Source organism: Spermophilus citellus (assembly GCF_964194105.1).
Source record: "Spermophilus citellus genome assembly, chromosome: 17".
NCBI lineage: Eukaryota > Metazoa > Chordata > Mammalia > Rodentia > Sciuridae > Spermophilus > Spermophilus citellus.
In genome coordinates, this window is record NC_138199.1 from 75087136 (window position 1) to 75107367 (window position 20232).

General features: G+C 59.0%; 2 protein-coding genes across 5 annotated transcripts; one reads left to right on the forward strand and one right to left on the reverse strand.

Moving 5' to 3' along the window:
• Nucleotides 1-385: 385 nt before the first annotated feature.
• On the forward strand, nt 386-7726 carry TMC8 (transmembrane channel like 8). 3 transcript variants are annotated; one of them, XM_081271951.1, is made up of 15 exons: nt 386-779; nt 937-1085; nt 1418-1567; nt 1776-1858; nt 2326-2462; nt 2733-2880; nt 2970-3140; nt 3385-3524; nt 4969-5092; nt 5422-5519; nt 5708-5891; nt 6018-6148; nt 6230-6388; nt 6698-6776; nt 7242-7726. In XM_081271951.1, the coding sequence occupies exons 1-15, from the start codon at nt 619-621 to the stop codon at nt 7500-7502; spliced, it is 2175 nt and encodes a 724-aa protein (XP_081128077.1). In that variant the 5' UTR covers nt 386-618; the 3' UTR covers nt 7503-7726. The 3 variants fall into 3 exon arrangements, with proteins under 3 accessions (XP_081128077.1, XP_081128078.1, XP_081128079.1); XM_081271952.1 differs by having other exon boundaries at nt 6090-6148; XM_081271953.1 differs by lacking the exon at nt 6230-6388.
• An 8623-nt stretch (nt 7727-16349) lies between these two features.
• Nucleotides 16350-20093, reverse strand: LOC308635974 (uncharacterized protein). Of its 2 annotated transcripts, XM_081270929.1 has the most exons (3): nt 19495-20093; nt 17306-18275; nt 16350-16611 (listed from the first exon to the last, which is right to left on the reverse strand). In XM_081270929.1, exons 1-2 carry the CDS (start codon nt 19513-19515, stop codon nt 17352-17354), a joined length of 945 nt encoding a protein of 314 aa, XP_081127055.1. In that variant the 5' UTR covers nt 19516-20093; the 3' UTR covers nt 16350-16611; nt 17306-17351. The 2 variants fall into 2 exon arrangements, with proteins under 2 accessions (XP_081127055.1, XP_081127054.1); XM_081270928.1 differs by lacking the exon at nt 16350-16611 and having other exon boundaries at nt 16971-18275.
• Nucleotides 20094-20232: the final 139 nt, after the last annotated feature.

A 20232-nucleotide genomic window follows, 5' to 3' on the forward strand; every position in this document is an offset into this window, starting at 1 on the left:
GGTCCCCAGGTGAGCTGGATGCGGAGCCTGGTGGAGGAGGAAAGTGGGGGTGAATATTGAGTCTGAAAGGCTGGGGTGGGGTGTCATAACCGCTGCAGAGGCGGCCTTGGGGTCCCCTGCTCCCCTTCCCACGGCTGGGGCTGTAGCCACGCCTCCTCTCCTGGGTCGGGTGAGGGGCCCTAAGCAAACCCAGGCCTGGGAGGCTGGGTTACCAGAAGGAAGACAAGAGCGGGGTCCCAGGACGTCCAGAGCTGGGGTGCTGCAGTTGGCCGCATCCTAGAACTGTCCCGGCTTGCTACAGGGTGTCTTCCTGGAGGGGAATGGGCACATGAAGAGGGGCGAGAATGTGGTTTTGCAAAGGGTGACCTGCAAGGCCTGTGGCCACAGGTGACTAGGGAGTGGGAAGAGCCGGCTTGTGAAGGCATGTTCTCTGACCTTTCACCCCATTTGACAGATGGGGAGACTGAGGCCCTATGCCATGTGACGCTTTGAGAGGTGGAGCTGGACTTAATTCACATCCTGACCCTGCAGGATTCTCTTTTCACTCGGGGCATCCCTGGGCCCCAAGGCTCACCACCTGGCACCCACATTCTTCCTGGGAGCAGGGGGACTGCCAGGATGCTGCGACAGTGGTCGGGGCAGCCGGGGCAGGCCCCGGGGGAGGCAGAACCCCCGCCTGCAGGCGAGGAGCTGTGGGAGCAGGAGATGGAGCGGCTCTACGCCTCCCGGGCGCCGCTGCGGACGCTGCCCTATGCCCTCGTGGACAAGCGCTTCATCCGGTGGGTGGCCGGGCGGGCGGGCCGTGGGAGCGGAGGGCCTCCAGGTGGCCCAGTCAGATTAGAGGGTGGAAAACCCCAGCAGCCCAATGGCGCCCTCTGCCTGGCGGGGTGGGCAGGACGGGTGACTCAGGGGCGCCCCATCGCCACTCCATCCCAGGCATCTGCGGGAGCCGAATGGAGTGAAGAGCTCGTGCTGGCAGCGGTGGCAGCGCAGGTGGCAGATCGCACGACGACGCCTGGGGGAGGCGGCGCACCGGCTGGCTCAGGGCTTCGGGCTCTGGGAGGGGGCTCTCTACGAGATCGGAGGTAGGACCCACGACGACCCCTACTTCCCACCTTCTATCTCTGGGGTCCCAATATCCAGTTTCGAAAGGAAGCGGGCACCACCCCTCCGGTCATTGCCGGGGTACCCGTAACGATCAGCCCCTCCATCCTCTCTCACACACACACCCTCAGCCTCCCAAAGGCAGGTGCAAACCACGATGAATGGCAGCACCCTCTGGTGGCCCCCGGAGGTACTGCGGGGAAGCCTCGTGCAGGTCAGCGAGCTGGGCACCCCCAATCCCATGTCCTGGCCCAGTCGGATCCCAGTCGGGGGACCTGTGTCTCCCTCGCCCGCCCTGCTCTTCTCCCCACAGGCCTCTTTGGCACCGGGATCCAGTCCTACTTCACCTTCCTCCGTTTCCTACTGCTGCTCAATGTGCTGACCATGGGGCTGACTGCCAGCATGGTGCTACTGCCCCTGGCCTGGCTCCGCCCCCCGGACCCAGGCCCCGCCCAGAACTTGAGTGAGTACTGCAGCCGCCCCCTGATCCTCTGGGCACACCCTGGCATGCTGCCTGTGCCCAGCCTAGACTACCCTGCCTTGACTTTTGCATGGCACACTTCAGACACATCCACAGTGTCAGGGTTGGGGCTAGACTCACGAGGGCAGACTGTTGCCCTTGCCCTTGTCATGGAGACTTCTCTCTATTGGTCCCTCCCCCTCCTCAACAGCCCTGCAGTGCCCTGGCAGCCACCAGCCCCAGATTGGCATTCCAATATTCCACAATCAACTTTGGAATGTTTTAACTGGCAGGGTAAGTGGGGTCACCCTGGCCATGGTCCAGGGGTCCTGGGAGGCTCCTGCCCCATCCAAAGACTCTTGGTTTCTAGAGAAAGGTCTGCCACAGAGGCTGGTGGGGCCCACAGTGGGGTCAGAGAGAGGCTGGCCTCCCCTGGGCCTGCTACATGCGCAGCAAAACCCACACACACCTGTGGCCCTCGGAACACAGCTGGGGTGGGGGTTCAAGGAACAAGAGCCCATAGCGTAAAGTCCAGGCCTTTGGGACTGGAAGCCATCAAGTGGCCCTCAGGGTGGACCCCTGGGTCAGAATCCTGGCTCTGTTCCCCAGAGCTGACCCTGAGCAAGTTGCCTCACCTCTGAGCCTCTGCAAGGTGGGAGCATTCTCACCTGGTGGGTTACTGTGAGTGGGGAGTTCCCCCTAGGAAGGGCTCAGTACAGAGCCTGGACGGACCTGCTCCAGGTCTCCTTCCTCGTCCCCAGGCCTTCACCAACACCTATCTCTTCTATGGCGGGTACCGGGCGGCGCCCGAGAGCCGCTCTGCATACAGCATCCGCCTGGCCTACCTCCTCAGCCCACTGGCCTGCCTGCTCCTCTGCTTCTGTGGGACCCTGCGGCGGTGAGTAGACCCACGCCCCTTCCCAGGGCCATCTTCCCTGACACCACTCCTGTGGTGGGGACCCCCAAGATAGCAGATAGACCCCCGTTTCCTACCAGTAAGGTTCCTGGTGGTTCCTCAGCCCAAACTCATGCCTCCCCAGCTGCAGACCTCAGGAGCAGGGGCCACTATATCCCCAGCCCCACACACAGGCCTCCCACGCCCAGCCCAGAGCTGGGCCACTGCTAAGGCCGAGGGGGAGGCCCCTCCTACAGCAGTCTGTGCCCCCAGGATGGTGAAGGGGCTGCCACAGAGGCTTCTCCTGGGCCAGGACTACAGAGCGCCTCTCAGTGCCAAGATCTTCTCCTCCTGGGACTTCTGCATCCGGGTCCAGGAAGCGGCCGCCATCAAGAAGCATGAAATCAGCAATGAATTCAAGGTGTGTGCAAGAGGGAACCGAGTGTGAAGCAGTGTGCGAATGAATCGTGTGTGCGTGAGGGCATGTGTGAGCGAGTGTGTGTTTCACAGGCAGAGCTGGAAGAGGGCCGGCGCCTCCAACTGGCGCAGCAGCGGTCCCCCACCCAGAGGGCCTGCCACCTGCTCACCTTCCTGTGGGTCAACGTCCTCATCGGGCTCCTGGTGGTTGGGGCCATCAGTGCCATCTTCTGGGCCACCAAGTACTCGCAGGACAAGAAGGAGGTACCTCATTGCCTTCCTTTCATTCTGCCAGGACTGAGGGAGGGGACAGGAATCCCACTGTGCAGATTGGGAACTGAGGCCCAAAGAAGTCAAAGCGGCCATGACCTTGTGGTCTGGCCTGTGGGTGTCCTGTTGACAGAGCTCTGGATCCTGCCTGTACCCATGTCATGTCTAAGGAGCCAGAGGGGCCGGGGAGTGGACGGAGTCCTGCTCTGCAGGCTCCCTGACCTGCTACACCCCATAGGAGGACCTGTTCGTGGTGCTACAATATCTCCCCCCAGGGGTCATCGCCCTGGTCAACTTCCTGGGTCCTCTGCTGTTTGTGTTCCTGGTCCAACTGGAGAACTACCCACCCAGCACCGAGGTCAACCTCACCCTCATCTGGTGAGCACACCCTCGGGGGCCTGTGGGACGAGTCTGTCTCCTGCTGTCCTGGCTGTCATCTGTCACCTGGAGGGTCCCAGACCGGGAGGCTCCCTGTGTTAACCACTGCACCAGAGGACAGGCAGGTGGGCTTCCTCAGCCCCAAAGGAAGCCTCCATTCTGGACCAACCACCAGCCATTTAGAGGGACAGGGGCTTTTTTGTCCGGGAGACATTGCAACAGGCTTTGCCCACTTAGAAAAACACAGCACAGGCACACAGCTCCCTGAGGCTTTATACCCCTAACTTGACACCAGCACTCAGCGTGAGAAGTCCCTACCACCCTCATCCCCGTTGGGTGGACAAGGAAACAGCCTCCCAGGGTGAAGTGCCCAGCCAGGCCTGACCTCAAGTTGCCTTTGGGTACAGGTTCAAATGCAAGCCCTCCTGCAGCCCATGCTCTTTCCTAGCTCAGCACTTGGTCCTGTCTCTGCTCCAAACTCCTCCCAAGGACTCCTCCTGGACAGGCTCCTGAGCTCCTGAGCTCCATCAGGAGCAGCTTCTCCTTCCTCCTGCTACTCGACCCTCTGGGACCTGCTTTTCCCTCTGCTTTCCTCACATCAACTGTGGTTGGCCTTGAAACTTTATTTTTGTAGTAGGTTAGAAATGTACGCATGGGAGCTGGAGATGCAGCTCAGTGGTAAAGCGTTTGCCTAGCATGCGTGACACCCTGAGTTCAATCCCTAGCATCGCCAAAAAAAAAAAAAGAAAAGAAAAACTTTACACGTTAAAAAATTCAAAATGTTTAAAAGGATAAAAGATTTAAAAAATAAGCTCCCGCCCACTCCTGCCTCCCAACCTCCCTCAACGGAAGAACCACAGTTCCCCGCCCTTCTGGCCACATATGGGTACTGCAAATTTCCACCTCCCAAAAATAACATGCATGCAATGGTTTTAGGCCATCAGACCTACAGGGTCCAGTGAGGCATTATTTAGTAAGCACGTGCTGCATGTGCTTATGATATGTGAGACCAGGTCAGCGGGCTAGGATGTCAGTAAGCAGCAGAGAAGCAGAGAAAAGGAAGACCTTGGGGCCACCGTGCAGCTGGGTGGCAGGGCCTGTGCTTCGCATGTGCGAATCCCTGGGTTTGAGCCTCAGTACTGCAAAATAAATAATAAATAAGGACAGTCTCTCCTGTACTGAGAGGCCCAAGGTTTGTGTCCTGCAGGCTTGTCCCACATGAGTTGCTAAGCTGAGAGGTGGAGTGGGGTAGCGGATTCTGTTGTTTCCCAGACCTCTTCCCCATGAATGATCTGGGGACTAGGATTCTGGGAACACCCTTTGGGAAACACTGCTGTGGACGGAGCAGCTGGAAGGAGGCTGGGCCCTGGAGTTAGAGGGGGCAAGGTGTCTCATGGACTCCATCCGGGGCCCAGCCCCTGACCCAGTGCCTGCCTGCCCACAGGTGTGTGGTGCTGAAACTGGCCAGCCTGGGCATGTTCTCCTTCTCCCTGGGCCAGAGCATCCTGTGCATCGGCGGAAACAGAACCAGCTGCGAGGCCTACGGCTACAACGCCTGTGACTACCAGGTAGCCGGCAGCCTGGGGCCTGCCCCTCCCATTCTTCTCAGCAAGGCTCCCCTCCAAAACCAGACAGAGCCCTGGAGACAAGGGTCCCCCCGAGGTCTCACCTCTGTGAGAAGCTGGGAGCAGAGCGGCCACACCGCTGCCCATACCCAGGGGGTGCTCCTGTTCCACACACGCTCAGGCCATGCAGCCCCCCTGGCTGGGGGACCCAGCTCCAATCTAACCCGAGGTTGTGCCAGACTGGAGGAAAGGCTCCTGTACCCCTCAATGAGTGGGTGGGGCAGGGAAGCCTGGTGGTGGTGGGTGCTGACCGCCCCCTCCTCTGCACCCAGTGCTGGGAGAACGCAGTGGGCGAGGAGCTGTACAAGCTGATCATCTTCAACTTCCTCCTCACCGTTGCCTTCGCCTTCCTGGTCAGCCTGCCTCGGAGGTGAGCCATGGGGGGCCCCCAGGGAGGATGCCCGGGGGCTACCATGGGCATGGTTGGGGATGGCCAGTGGACACAGCCAAGGTCAGCCAGGCATTTCCATGTGGGTGAGGGTGGAATGGTCCCTGGCCATGACTGATGTGGCCCACACACCCCTCTTGCCTGGTGGGCACCTGGACACCCCCTGCCAGGCTGCTGGTAGAGCGATTCTCAGGCTGGTTCTGGACTTGGCTGGACCGAGAGGAGTTTCTGGTGCCCAAGAATGTGCTGGACATCCTGGCAGGGCAGACGGTCACCTGGGTGGGCCTCTTCTTCTGCCCCCTGCTCCCCCTGCTCAACAGCATCTTCCTGTTCCTCACCTTCTACATCAAGAAGGTGAGGGCTCCCAGTTGGGTGGGAGCAGGAGAGCTGGGCTGTGGCCTTCGGCCCTTCCTCACTTCCTGGGCCTCAGACTGGGGGCCGCTGCCCTGACCATTCCTGCTCACCCTTGCTCACCCCCAGTACACTCTCCTGAGGAACTCCAGGCCTTCCCCACGGCTCTTCCGTGCCTCCAGCTCCACCTTCTTCTTCCAGCTGGTGCTGCTGCTGGGCCTGCTCCTGGCCGCAGTGCCCCTGGGCTACGTGGTCAGCAGGTGAGAGGAGGGCTGGGAGGCCGGCAGAGGCAGCTCCTCCCTGGGGCCCTGACAACTGTCTCTTCACCTCTCCTTCTCCAGCACCCACTCCTCCTGGGACTGTGGACTCTTCACCAACTACTCAGCCCCCTGGCAGGTGGTCCCTGAGCTGGTGGCCCTGCAGCTCCCGCTGCCTGGCCGGCGTGCCCTCAACTACCTAAGTTCCCATGCCTTCAGCTTCCCCCTCCTCATCCTGCTCAGGTGCCTCAGGGTGGAGGACCCCTGGGAGGGTGCCCTTTCCATGGGGGTGGAGTAGGACTGGCAGCCCCTGGCCAGTCTCCTGGGATCCAGAAACCAGACATGATTTGCCCGGGGCAGCAAGTTCCCCAAGAGAGGTGGCCTGGGAGTCCTCACGTGCCTCCCTGTAAAGCAGGAGCCTCTGGGCCCGGCTTCCTGTGTCAGGGGACTGCAGAACCCCTCCGGGAGGGGGCGAGAGATGCTGTCTCCCCTTGAGGAAAGAGGCCCCTGTGGTGGGAAGGTGGCTGACCTGGCATCCCTGTCCTCCCCAAGCCTGGTCCTGACGGTGTGCGTGTCCCAGTCCCGCGCCAACGCGAAAACCATCCATGAGCTCCGGAAGCAGCTGGTGTGGGTGAGTGTCCGCTGGGCTGGGGAGGGGACATGGACTTCAGAGGACACCCTCGCAGGGGTGTGGGGCCTGAGGCCTGGGACGGACCCGAGGTTGTCGGGGGTTTTATCCTGGTGAGAGGGTGACCTTGGCCGGGGGTAAAGACAGGTAAGCGGAGGGAGCAACCGGTTCCACTGGAGCAGGACTTGAAGCTCCTCCACCCTGCAGCCTGGGAGGGGGGCGTGGCCCCTGGCCACTAGGAGGCGAGTCTTGGGCGTGGTCTAGGGCGGGGCCTCTGGTCACGTCGGAAGCGGTCTTGGGGCGGGGCCTCTGGTCGCGTTGGAGGAGGGGCCTGTGGGCGGGGCCTCAGACACGTCGGGGGCGGGCATTGGAGAGTAACCTAGGATGGGCGGGGCAGAGCTGCGGATGGGAACTGGTGGGCGTGGCCTTTGGCTTCGGACCGCCATCCGCCTCTCGCTCTCCCCGCAGCAAGGCCGGGAGAAGTGGCACCTGGTGGAGGACCTGTCGCGGCTGCTGCCAGAGCCGGCCCCCAGCGATTCTCCCGGGCCCGAGTCCCCTCTCTCCCGAGCTTCGCGCCCACGGTCCTTCTGCCCCGGTTTCCCTGGCCCAGGCTCCCCGGGCCCCAGGGCCCCCCGACCGGGCCCTTCCCGGGTTGTTCCCACCGGGCTGAGCCCCGGGTGTCCGGGCCCCTCCTCCAGATTCCGCTACCCCAGCGGCGGGGCTCTGTAGTGCAGACCCCATGCCCTGCCTGGACCCACTTCCTCCCCAGGCCCTCTTAGCCCATGCTCCAGAGCCCTGGCGACCACTGCCCCTGCCTGCTCCCGGGCCTCCAGCAGGACTCCCCAGAGAGGGCCAGCAGGAAGACATACCGAAATTTCTATCATCTATATTTTTATCTTATCCCTTCGAGTTTTCTTTTTTGTTGCTGTTGAAGTTTTATAATACACACGTATATTAGTATGTGACGGCGGAACCGTAACTTTCAAAATATATCAACTGGGAGTGCTCAGAAGTTGCTTACCCAACGGTGTACTGCCATAGTTTGGAACCCTCTCCCTAGGCTGTGCCTCCTGCATGCCACCCACTTGGCCCTCCACATGTAGGGAGCCCACAAAGGTCCTGGCCATCGTCAACAAGGGGCAGAGCTGGGATGTGAATGAACCCAGAGGCATGGGCTGCAAGGCCACACTGTACCCATATGAGAGGCCATTCCAACCCTAACCACAAGGGCTCACTGCAATGAGAGGGTGTTGTCAGCCCCTCCCTTGAAGGCTCCTCACTGTCCCATCCTCTCAAACCTGTGTCAACAAGGGCACCTCAGGAAGCCAGAACCAAGCCTTCTACACAACCTTGTCCTCCCAGCCTGCTCACTGAGCTGACCCTGAGCCCTGTGAGGTGAGTGGGAGCCATGTGCTGTGAGTGTGGGCTGCAGGAGGTGGCCTGACCATCACAGCCCCAAAGGCAGGGCTACTGAACCCACAGTTCCCAGCCTCCGAGAACACGACCCTGAGGAGCCGTCAGGAGCTGGCCCCTCCCAGCCACTCTGAGGTGTTGGTCCAGGCACAGCCAGGGGCATTAGGACTTTAATTCATTTATTTAGGTACTGAGGATCAAATCCAGGGCCTCCCAGGAGCTAAGCATAGACTGTACCACTAAGCCACCCCTTCGGCCCCTCCAGACTTTTAAAATCATCCAGGGGTCTCTCACCTGCAGCTGGGATGGAGAACTGAGAAGGGAAGGCCAGAAGGAGCCCAGGACATGGCTGAAAATCCTCCAGTGTCTCCCTGCATTTCTGCCTGGACACCATCCAGGCAGCTCTGGCCCGAGGCCTGGGGCTGGGGGCTTCTCATGTGATCGTGAAGACTTGGCCAGTTCAGCTCCTCCTGCTGCCAGAGGCCTCCCTGAGCGATTCTCCAGGCCACAGTCCCCTCTCCCGAGCTTCTCACCCATGGACCTCTGCCCCTGCTGACCACTGACCCAGCAGTCCAGGAGGAAACACAGATTAGGTGCTAAGTGCTAGGTCCTGGTCTAGGAGCTGCCTATGAGACCCGGAGGAAAACCGACAAACTGTGTTCAGTCTGCAGAGGGCCACGAGCCTGGCCCAGGTGAAGGTGGCATATGTTAATTAGCAGATCCCTGGACCCTAGCAGCAACATCTGGAAACAGGTTAGAAATGCAAACTCTAGGCCCAGGCCTCCTGCACCGGGAACTCTAAACATCAGTAATGTTTTTTTGTTTGTTTCTGTTGTTGTCTTGTTTGGGCAGTGCTGGAGTCAAACTCAGGTCCAGTGGTAGAGCAAGAGGTGAGGATCGAACCCAGGGCCTCACACGTGCTAGGTGAACGTTCTACCGCTCAGCCCCAGCCCCGGCCCCAGCCCCAGCGAGTGTTTTAATGAGCCCTTGAGAGGGATGCTAAAGTGTGAGGACCTCTGTAAGGACGGAAAAGGCCTGTCCTCAGCACCTCCTCCTCCCTTCCACCCAAGTGGACCGGGCCAACCACTGGGGACAGGCGTAGAGACCTCGAGGAATGCAGCCAATCTCGGGCCTCAGCTTCTCATCCAAGACATGGGGAGGAGGTCCCACTCCTCTGAGTGGCCGGAGGGATTAAGTGAGCAAGTCCTGATGGACTGTAGCTAGAAGGGCCTCAGGGCTCCTTTTGCAGAGTGGCCTGAAGGAGCCCAAGGGGAACAGTGGGAATGGGACCCAGGACCCCTTGTAATCAGGAAGACAATGAGGGGACAACCGGGGATGGGCCACTTCCAGCAGGAGGGTTCATGAAGGAGGTGACAGTGGAGCCTCGGAAAAGGGAGGTTGGCGGAGATGAGGAGGTCAGAGCAAAGCCTGGTGTTGGAGCCCTGCAGGGGGCTGGGGAGTGGGGTCCACAGGGCCGGAGTGACTTTCTGTAGAGGACGGGGAGCCAACGGGTTGTGAAAGGAGGACCCCACTCTGCCAGTAGCCCACGAGGGAGAGACCCCCTGGGGATACGGCAGTAAGCCAGCCCAGGTCTCCTCAGGTGCACAGTCCACTGCAGGGGACGGGCAGGAGTCCCAGCGCCTTCCACCTTGGCCGTTCCTGGACTGTCCCGCCAGCACTGAGGGCTCTCCCGTCTCTGTGGCCTCCTCGTCCCTCAGGCCAGGCAGCCTGCTGGGGCCCTTCCCGGAACAGGATGTGAGAGAGACCGGAGGCGGTGGTACGGCCTTCTGCTGTGGGGAGACTGGCCCTGGGCGGGCAAAGTCACAGAATGCCACTGTGTGGTGGGGAACTGGAGGGCTCTGGGGTCGCCCCAAACTCCCCTCAAGAAGTGACCTGCAGGTGACCAGCCCTTTCCCCTCTGCCAGATGGAGAGAGCTCAGCCAGTGGACAGAGGGGCATCTCCCAGGAAATGACCCACAACAGAAGGGTACACAGGTGATCCCCAGAGGCCTGGGGTGGGACGGGAAAGTCCTGGGTCCACCAAGGCCTAGGGAAGATGTCCCTGGAGTTGCCCGTGGCCCTCCTCTGACCTGGACTCCCAGATCCAGAGAAGATGAGGCAACTCCTCAGGGACGCGGGAGCTGAATCCATTCCCCAGAGACGACGGGGGAAGCACTGCTTCCTGGGCCTGTAGGCAGCAGACGGGCCTCCCCAAGAGACCGCTTCTGGGTCCCCCTGCAGGCCTCACGTCCTCCCCCAACCCACCCCCAGCAGGAGCGAGAACAGACTCGAGAAGGGGATTTTGCTGGGAACTAAGAAAGAACACCCTTGTCCCCTTGGAGAAATGACAGGCAGGTAGCTGAGGGGTGGGCAGGCACAGGTGCATCCTCAGGACCATGAGTGGCAGGCCACAGAGCTGACTCAAGGTGGCTGGGGAGACAGGGCGCCACCAAGGGCCAGCCCAGCTGGTCTGGGGACACCTGCACTGACTCTCCCCGTCGCCCTTCCCACTGCTCCCTGGACAGGAGGGCCACCCCTCAGACCAGCTCCCGAAGTCACCAGGCCTCAGCAGCACCCCCTGAGAATGGCAAGAGGGGGAGCCAGGGACAGGGGCAGTAATTGGCCTGGGTCAATGGACACTTGGGCCAAGTGTAAGTGTCCATTCCTGGACAGATCCGTTACCCCCTGGGGCAGCCAGTGGTTGACCAGGCAGGCACAGCAGGAGAACAGTGGAGACAAATGGTTACCTGACCGTAGGGACATGGTCCTTGAAGAAGCAGCCGGAGTGAGTATTTCCTGCCCAAGTCCCTGAGCCTGGTCAGAAGACCGTGGGCTGAGCAGGAAGTCATGGCGCACACCTGTGATCCCAGCAGCTCAGGAGGCCGAGGCAGGAGGATCGCAAGTTCAAGGCCAGCCTCAGCAACTTAGCGAGGCCCTAAGCAACTCAGAGAGACCCTGTCTCTAAATAAAATATCAAAAATGGCTGGGATGTGGCTCAGTGGTTAAGTGGCCCTGAGTTCAATCCACAGCACACACACACACACAAAAACAAAAGATAAAACCACCGCTTGTCTGGCAGCCCCAGATCCAAGCTCAGGTGAGATGCCGGGCTGCAGGGCTAGTGGGTCCTGATCCCCATCTCATCTGCTCCCACAGCCATCTGTGTCCCTCAACCCCGGGATGTGTGGCCCTGGTCTGGCTTTAGTGCTCAGGAAGGCCCTACCCACCCCACCGATCTCTCAGTTCCCTACTGCAGCCACCAACCAGGTCACAGCGCTGGTGGTGATGTGGCTTGGTCTCCTCTTTGTCCATGTCACCTGGGCCGCTGGGCATCCCCCTGTGTTCCACTTCCTGGGCGGGTACCGGGCAGTGATGACGCGGGTCTCACTTGAAAGAGGTGCGGACTGAGTTATCATTTCCTCATTTGCTGTAAAAACAAACACTTTGTTGCCGCTAAAAAAAGACCTGGTGTCTGGGTCTCAGGAAAGTACCTGGACGGGGCAGTCCTGCCTCCAAAACAACCTCAGTCCCTGGCTGCTGCTCAGAGTTTTGGTGACCAAGTCCTGATAACTAAGAGACTGATCTCATTCATTCATTCAGCAAATTCTCGTGGCTGGTGGCCCACACCTGGAATCCAGCGACTTGGGAGGCTGAGGCCAGAGGATCACAGTCTCAGCAATTTAGTGAGACCCTGTCTCAAAATTTAAAAATAAGAAAAAGAAAAAGGCGGGGGTGTCGTTCTGGGTGAAGCTCCCTTGAGTTCCATCCCTAGTCTCTCTCTCACACACACACACACACACACACACACACGGAAGCTGAGCCCCAGTTGGGGGACAGGCACGGTTTCCATTCGGGCCGGGGGAACACTGGACAGTAATAGGCACATTCTGCACGTGTTCCAATTTGAGAGACCCTGGGGCCCGATGCTCTTGCCCTCCGGACTCTCGTTCTGGAAGCCGGTAGCGTGTGCTGGGGTGGGACAGGCCCCTGAAGATGACCCCAGGGTTTGGTGTGGGCCGCGGCGAGGGTTGGCTCCATCAAGTGCAGCTGGAGGAGACCCGTCAGCGGGAACGGAAGGCGGGTAGGAGGCCTGGGCATTAGGAACCCGGGAGCCTGGGCACCCGGGAGAAGCGGGAGTGACGGCCAGCCTTCAAGGAGTGGGAGAGATGGTCGCTTCGGGATGGGGCAGGGAAGATGGCCCAGAAATATCACAAGGATGCCGACCTCCAGCCCAGTCCATGAGGTTCCGGGGGACATGGCACCACCAAGATGGTGCCCGGGCAGGAGGGACCTGGTTCCCATAAGATACAGACCACAGGAGGCTGGCCAAGGTGCCAGGGTGCCGAGGAGGAGCTCCTCAGGACTGGGTGGTGAGAGGCGGCTCACAGCGGGAACTAGAAGAGTGGGCAGGGGATGAGGTCACTCGGGCTGATGCAAACATCACAGCCACGTCCTCATTTCCAGGGAGGAGTGTCTGACTGAAGACAGATTTAAACTACAGTTTGCTGGGCACAGTGGCACTCACCACCAGCGATTTGGGAGGCTGAGGCAGGAGATCACAAGTTTGAGGCCAGCCTCGGCAACTTAGAGAGGCCCCATCTCAAAACAAAAAATAAAATAGGCTGGGGATGTGGCCCGGTGGTAGAGCACCCCTAGGTTCAGTCCCAATAAACAGAGTTTAAGTCGCTGGAGCAACAGCAAAGGACCCTTGATGGGTGGCCTCCAGGTAGCTCTGAAGCCAGTTAGGATCCTCACGTGGGGGTCTAAGATTTTACAGAACCGTTCTGTGGGTGGGTGGTGTAAGTGCCCTGTGGCTACCTTAGCAGCAGGCTGAGATGAGGCACGTGTTCTCTTGCAGTGTTGGAGGCCAGTCCAGAGTCTAGCTGCAGGCAGGCCGTCTCCTTCCGGAGGCTCCAGGGCAAGCCTGTCCCTTACTCTCTCTTGACTTCTACTAGATGTCCACCCGGGTCTCCTGTCCTCTTCTGTTAGGCTCCACCCTAATCCAGCATAGTTTACTGAGAAGTAAATCACTTAACTTGATCGCATCTGCAAAGACTTCATTTTCAAATAAGGGACCATTCAGAAGCGCTCAAACATCACCTAACTCTATCTATCTATCTGTCTATCTATCTATCTATCTATCTATCTATTTATTTTTGACACTGGGGACCGAACCCAGGAACACTTAACCACTGAGTCACTCCCCAGCCCTTTTTACTTTTTTATTTTGAGACAGGATCTCACACGGTTGCTCAGCACCTTGCTAAGTTGCTGAGGCTGGCTTTGAACTTGTGATCCTCCTACCTCAGCCTCCCGAGTCGCTGGGATTACAGGCGTGCACCCCTGCACCTGGCGTGGAATGTGACCTTTTGGGAGGCCATAATTTTATACTGGACAGGTGGTCTTCTTGCTCTAAACCAGCCCCCAGGGCCTCAGGTGTAAGGGATTGCAGTCCCTGGGGATGAGACTCCAATTTCCAAACTTCCAATTATCCTGGAGGCAAGTCCACTGGGAGGTGGGGTCGCCCCGGGGGCCTCGAGCCAGGCTGGCACCAGGCCGCCGACAACTTCCGGTTTTCTCTTTCTTTTCTTTTTTCTGTTGCTGGAGATCAAACCCAGGGCTTGTGTGTGCTGAGCACATGCTCTACCCCGAGCTGTACCCCAGCCCCCGCCGTTTCCTCCTTTAATCTCCATTTGGTTTAGCCTCCAGTCCCCAGAGTCACCTTGATGTCACTTTATTAAATTGAAAGTGTTTCATTTCACCTTTTGAATATCCTGACACAGAAGTTGGACTTTAAATGAGAGACCACCCTTTACTGGTGGGTGAGATCCATAAATGGAGTAGCCACAGGAACAGAGCACACTCATCCTGTAGACTAAAGAGTGAGGCCCACCAGGCCCAGCCACAGGCGCACAGCTGGAGTCCCGGCACCTCCGGAGGCTGAGGCAGGAGGATGGCAAGTTCAAAGTCGCCTCAGCATCATTTCGGTGAGGCTCTGGCTCAAAATAAAGAGTAAAAAGGGCTGGGGATGTGACTCAGAGGTAAAGTACCCCTGGGCTAAAACAAGTGAGAGCCCCTGGAAACCAGTTATTAACGGACTTCTCTGAGGCCATATGCAAATCAGGCTGCTATTGATGGCATCACAATGGAAATCAGAGGGGCAGTTTTTCTTTTCACTTTCTTTCTTTTAAGTCAAGATCATTTCCCTTCACAAAGCCACACTTCGCCCTGGACCCCCATTTCCCCACCTGAGGCAGCCTCAGGCCCAGGGCCATCTGTGGACCGAGAAGGTCTGTTGGCCCCAGAGTTTGCAATGACAGAGGTATCAGTAGAGATCTGTAAATCAGTGCCCCAGAGAGTGACTTCCGCTCCAGCCATAGATCTACATTCTGTAAATAAGATTTTGCGTGAAAGGCTGTTTGGAAGAGCAAAGCACCCCCACCCCTTCAAAATAGGGGATTCTCAGCTGGGCATGTGGCACCCACCTGTGATCCCAGCCACTTGGGAGGCTGAGGTAGGAGGATAGCAAGTTCAAGGCCAGCCTCAGCGATTTAACAAGGCCCTAGACAACCCGGTGAGACCCTGTCTCGAAATAAAATATATAAAGGGCTGGGGGTGTGGCTCAGTGGTTAAGCACCCCTGGGTTCAATCCCTGGTACCTACCTATGCCACCTAAAAAAAAATCTGAAGCTTTGAAAGAGGCACAGATGAGGTCATCTTGGTTGGAGCCTGCACGGGAGCTCACCGGGAGGTGGCTGTGGGCTCTCCACTTCAGTCTCAACCTGTGGACGGACTGCTGCTCTGTCCTGGTCGCCCTGGGGACTGGACCCAGGGCCTCCTATCTGCTGAGCACGTGCTTTCCTGCTGAGCTACACCCCAGCCTGCATTGCTTTTTAGACAACAATGTTCTTCTACACGGACCACCACGTTCTGTTGACCCACTCAACTGCTGACACACATGTGGGCCGCCTCCTGCTTCAGCCGGAGGGTGCAGCTCAGGCGAGTGTGGACTCGCGTCTGCTAGGGCGTCTCAGAGCTGCTGGAGCGTGCGCAAGTGGAGTCGCTGAGCCGGGGGGGGGGGGGGGGGGGGGGGGTGACCCCTCGGCTTTGGGAAGGAGTGCCAGGCCAGGACTTTCTTACGGTGCTGATTAATCTGCTTTCTTTCTCTCCTCAACCCGTCACCTCCCAGGTATCAGCCCGAGATCTCCACTGCTCCAAGTCCTGCAGGTTTTTTCCCAAAGGCGCAGAGTTCTCATCATGTGCCACCCCCAAGCACCCCAGCCTATCACTACTTCCTCTTGGCCAGCGGGTCATCCAGGTGGACCAGAAGGTGGTGGAGACCCAAAAGCCAGGGGCCCAGCGCCTGCGGCAGATGTACTCAGAGCTGAGGGCACATGAGAGCAGAGCGTGGGGCTGGGGGGCATGTGGGTGCAGATGAACGGAGATCCGCTGGGTGGGCAGAGAGGGCCAGAGCAAGACAGTGGGGACAGGAGACAGGCTGCCTCCCCGAGGCCATCCTTAGTCCCACGGGACCTGGCCACAGGGCAGACCCACCCCTGGCTGGGGGCCTCCAGGGCAGGTGAGGGAGAGCTGGGGGTGCAGGTGACCAGGCCTGACCTCCGGCTGACGGGCACTTTTCTCAAGTTCCAGCAGTAGATCCTCACAGCCACCAGCACTGCAGCCCGGTGCCCAGCTGCAGAGGTGGACACGACGCTCTTGGAGGCTGAAGCAGTTGCCCTGGGCCATTTCAGATGTCTCTCTGACGGGCTGCAAACCCTGCCTTCCTCCAGCTAGATCCTCACTCAGGCGTCCTTGGGAGCCAGGGCAGTGGGAGCCAGGACCTGTTGCCTACCTTCCTGGGGTGGGACCAGGACCCCCATCCACTCTCTGACCCACACCTGAGGAAGACCAGCCACATCTGTAATCCTCAGCTCAGGAGGCTGAGGCAGGAGGATTGCTAGTTCAAGGCCAGCCTCAGTATCTTAGCAAGACCCTGTCTCAAAATAAAAAGTTAAAAAAAAAAAAAAAGCGTTGGGGATGTGGCTCGGTGGTCTAGTGCCCCTGGGGGAAGGAGGAGGAGGAGGAGGAGAAGGAGACCGACGAGAAGCGGCAGCCCAGAGGCAGGGACACCAGGGCCTGGAGCCCAACAGGTGGAGATTTGGTTCCCACGCCTCCGGCTGTGGAGTCCAGGAGGAGCTCAACCTCTGGACCTCGATTGCTTCATCTGAGAAGAGAATGGAATCATCCCAGGGGTCCTAAGAAAGGATGAGGTGAGAACTTTTGTAGGTGGCAAGGATAAACCAGCCCTGAGATCAGGACTAATCCCTAAGGATGTTCAGAGCATTGGGCAGAAGGTTCTAGAGTCCAGAGTCTTCTAAGGTAGTTCTTGTCCCAAAGAAGCCCTCTTCCTGTGGGCAAGGCAGGGCTGTGGAGAGGACAAATCAGGACCATTTGGTGTGACAGACCATCTTTTTTGTTTGTTTTTGGGGGGTACTGGGGATGGAACCCGGGGATGCTCTACCACTGAATGACATCCCCAGAGCCCTTTTTATTTTTAAAAATATTTTTTAGCTGTCATGGACCTTTATTTTATTTATTTATATGTGGTGCTGAGACTCAAACCCAGTGCTTCACACATGGGACGCAAGCGCTCTGCCACTGAGCCCCAGCCTCAGCCCTTATTTTTTATTTTGAGACAGGGTCTTGCTAAGTTGCTGAGGCTGGCCTCGAACTTGCAATCCTCCTGCCACAGCCTCCTAAATTGCAGGGATTACTGGTGTGTGCCACTGAACCCAGCTGAAATTCAAATTTAACTGAGTACTTTGTATTTTCATTTGTTAAGTCTGGCAACTGAAATACATACTACACAAGAATAAAACTAGAAGTGAAATTTTATGGTACACATTGCAAGTAGACTGGAAGCCCAGACTGAGTAATGGAGTGGGTACTCTGGCAGGCTCCGTGGAGGAGGCGGCAGTCATAGCTAAGCCTCCTAGCTGGTTAGGCATTTTGTAAGGAGGAGACTCACTGGGGAGGGGGTTTAAAAACCTCCCAGTCATGACTATATGACCCTCTCCCACCCCACCAGAGCCAGTGTCACAGCTGCAGGCTGACTTCACCTTGCAGGACAGAGGGTCAGGCCCTAGGGTGGCGATGTCCCACCCGTCACCTGCAGCCTGGTTGGAAAGGGCGGGCACCTCCCCAGGCGGCAGACGCTGCTCCACAGGCGGCCTGCCAACTTCTCCTTCCTGGCATCCCGGATGTTGGGTGGTTCAAGTGCCAGGCTGTAGGCAGTGCAGTGCTCAGAGCAGCACCTTTGACTCGTGCCCCCAGGTGAGGGAGGCTGGCACTTCTGGGTGGGGCTGGGATCCTGCTAGAGTGCCTAGGAGGAGGGGGTGGGAAGCAGAGCAGGAACGGCCCAGGAGGCAGCCATGTAAAGGGGGCCCAGACCGGCCGCCCCTGCTGCCACAGGTGAGCTGCCCCTGGGCCCCACCCTCGTGTCGGCCACAACCTCACCTCCATCGCAGCTGTTGCCTCTGGGTGCTGGCTGGACGAGGGGTTCAATGCAGGAGAGGAGAGCTGGCAGCCACCCTGTGGACAGCTGGGCCCTGCATCGGGGCAGTGGGCAGTGGGCTTGTAGGGCAGAGCTGCTGCCAAGGCCAGAAAGGCTGTGCCAACAGGCATGACTCCAAGGCAGGCGTGAAGGGCCTGCTGTGTGCTGAGGGTCTGCCCAGCCTCGAGCGTCCCTGACGCCTGACACTGACCGGCACACCCAGCCACCCTGCAAGGGAGGCAGCTGACCTCCGGCTGGGGCACTTTCTTCTGTTCCTCGTGACTCAGATGATGCTTCCCAGGGACCAGAGTGAGCCAGGAATTTCTGCCCGCCATGGGAATCCCATGGGTCAGTCTCTCGCAGGTGGTGAAGGAACAGGACTGGGCCTCCTGGGGTCTCCTCTCCAGGACCATCCCTTCATTGACAGTGAAGTGGCGCGGGCCTTTGTGCGCATGCCCACGGCAAGCCTTCAGTGGTGGCTGCTCCTCCTCCTTGAGCTTCTCGCCTGGGCTGCTGCCTCTCCTGGCAAGGCTGTCCTGTTCAGAGGCCAGATCACGGGGTATAGATGGGCTCCACTGACCCCCAGGGGCCCGCCCCCACCCTCTTGGCATTCAGCCCACTTGGTTAGGTGGGTGAGTAAGCTTCCTGCCTCTCCTCATGCCCAGGGCACGAAGCAAGCGCTGGGCACCATGAAACTCCCAGAGGCCTCCTGAGGGGTGACTGACAGGTGAGCTCTCCTGACCTGAACCCTCAGCTCCTTTGTCAGGAAGGAGGAGCGTCCCCTGCCCTGCCGCCCGCAGGGGACCCCACCACTGGAATGAAGAAGAAGCCCTGGGTGGCTGGGGATGCAGGGACAAAGGACAGACAGCGAGAACACAGACCAAATCACAGGCTGCGGAATCGTACTGATTTGTGGGAACAGAGGCACCTTCTCCTGCCTCCTCCGCATCACAAAGCAAAAGAAGAAAGGAAGGAAGGGAACCCAGGGAAGACCGGGTTCATTTGTTTGCTTGCTTGTTTTTGTGGTTCTGGGGATTGAACCCAGGGGCACTCTATACTGAGCTACATCCCCAGGCATTTTCTTTTTTTAAAAAATACTTAGATTTTTTTTCATTCTCTATTTGCCGATGGACAGCTTGCCTTTATTTTACTTATCTTTATGTGGTGCTGAGGGTTGAATCCAGCGCCTCACAGGTAAGCTGCACCCCCGCCCAAGCCCTTTTCATTTTTATTTTGAGACAGGGCCTTGCTAAATTGCCCAGACTGTCCTTGAACTTGAAATAGTCCTGCCTCAATCTCCTGAGTGCCTGGGGTTACAGGCACGTGCCATCATGCCTGGGGGAAACTATTTACTATCTAAGCAAATGCTTTGCCACGGAGCTACATCCCAGCCTGCTTTTAACTATTCACAGGGATCCCACAAAAGCATGTTAAACAATAAGATTTATTAAAAACAAAAACAGGTGGGCCTGATGGTGCATCCTGTCATCCCAGTCCCTCCTGAGGCTCAGGTCCCAGTCTGGGTGACAGAACCTCAGCAGCTTAGCATAAGACCCTGTCTCAAAATAAAAAATAAAAAGCCCCTGGGTACAATTCTGGAGGAGGAGAAGGAGGGGGAGGGGGAGGAGAGGGGGAGGGGCAGGCGGGGGGGGGGGAGGAGGAGGAAGAAAGAAAATGAAAGGCTCTTAGGGTGAAGGGGCCTTTAGCATCTTTGGGGTCCATGGGAAGGACATCTGTGTGGACCCCTGTGCTCACCTCCCAGCAGGTGGTCACCATCCATCCAAGTGGTCACCCAAATGTGGGGAGGAGGCGGAGGACCACTGGTGACAGGCCAGGTCCTCCCCACCCCTGCCCCCCTCTGCCCTGTGGTGCCCTGTCCCCAGGCTCACCTCTCTCTGGCCTGCTCACTAGGTACAGGGGCCCTCACTATCCTCACCTGCCACCAGCAAAGAGTGTAATTCCTCTCTGGGAGGCAGCACGTGGCGACCCCCGCCCGCGACGCCCCTCGGTTCCCACGGTCCCCACCCCGTCGAGCGCCAGCTCTCCGTCTCAGAGGCTCTGAACTTTTTTTTGGTGTGGGTCGGAGGGCACCGGGAAGAGGCCAGAACTGAGTTGACTTCGGCCCCTGCCGGCCTCCCTGGGAGCCTGGGCTGTCTGCACACCTCCTAGGGACCTGGAAGCGCGCGGCCACTCGGCCCAGCCCGGGAAGGGTGAGGAAGAGGGGGTCCCGACCCGAGGAGGAGGAGCGACGGGGAGGGGTCCCGGGCTGTGGCTGCTTTTTGTTTTTTTCTCGGTCGCGGAGCTGGGCACCGAGCCCGCCCCGCGAGCCACGGCGCGCGCTGTCCCCGCGCGGCGGCGGCGGCGGCGGGGGGGGGCGCGGGGCGGGGCCAGCGGCGTCCGGCGGGCGTCCTGGAGGAGGGCCCGGGAGGCCGGGGGCGGGCCCTCTTCCTCGGCACTGTGTCGCCTCCGACCCCCGGGGACGCACGGTCGCGC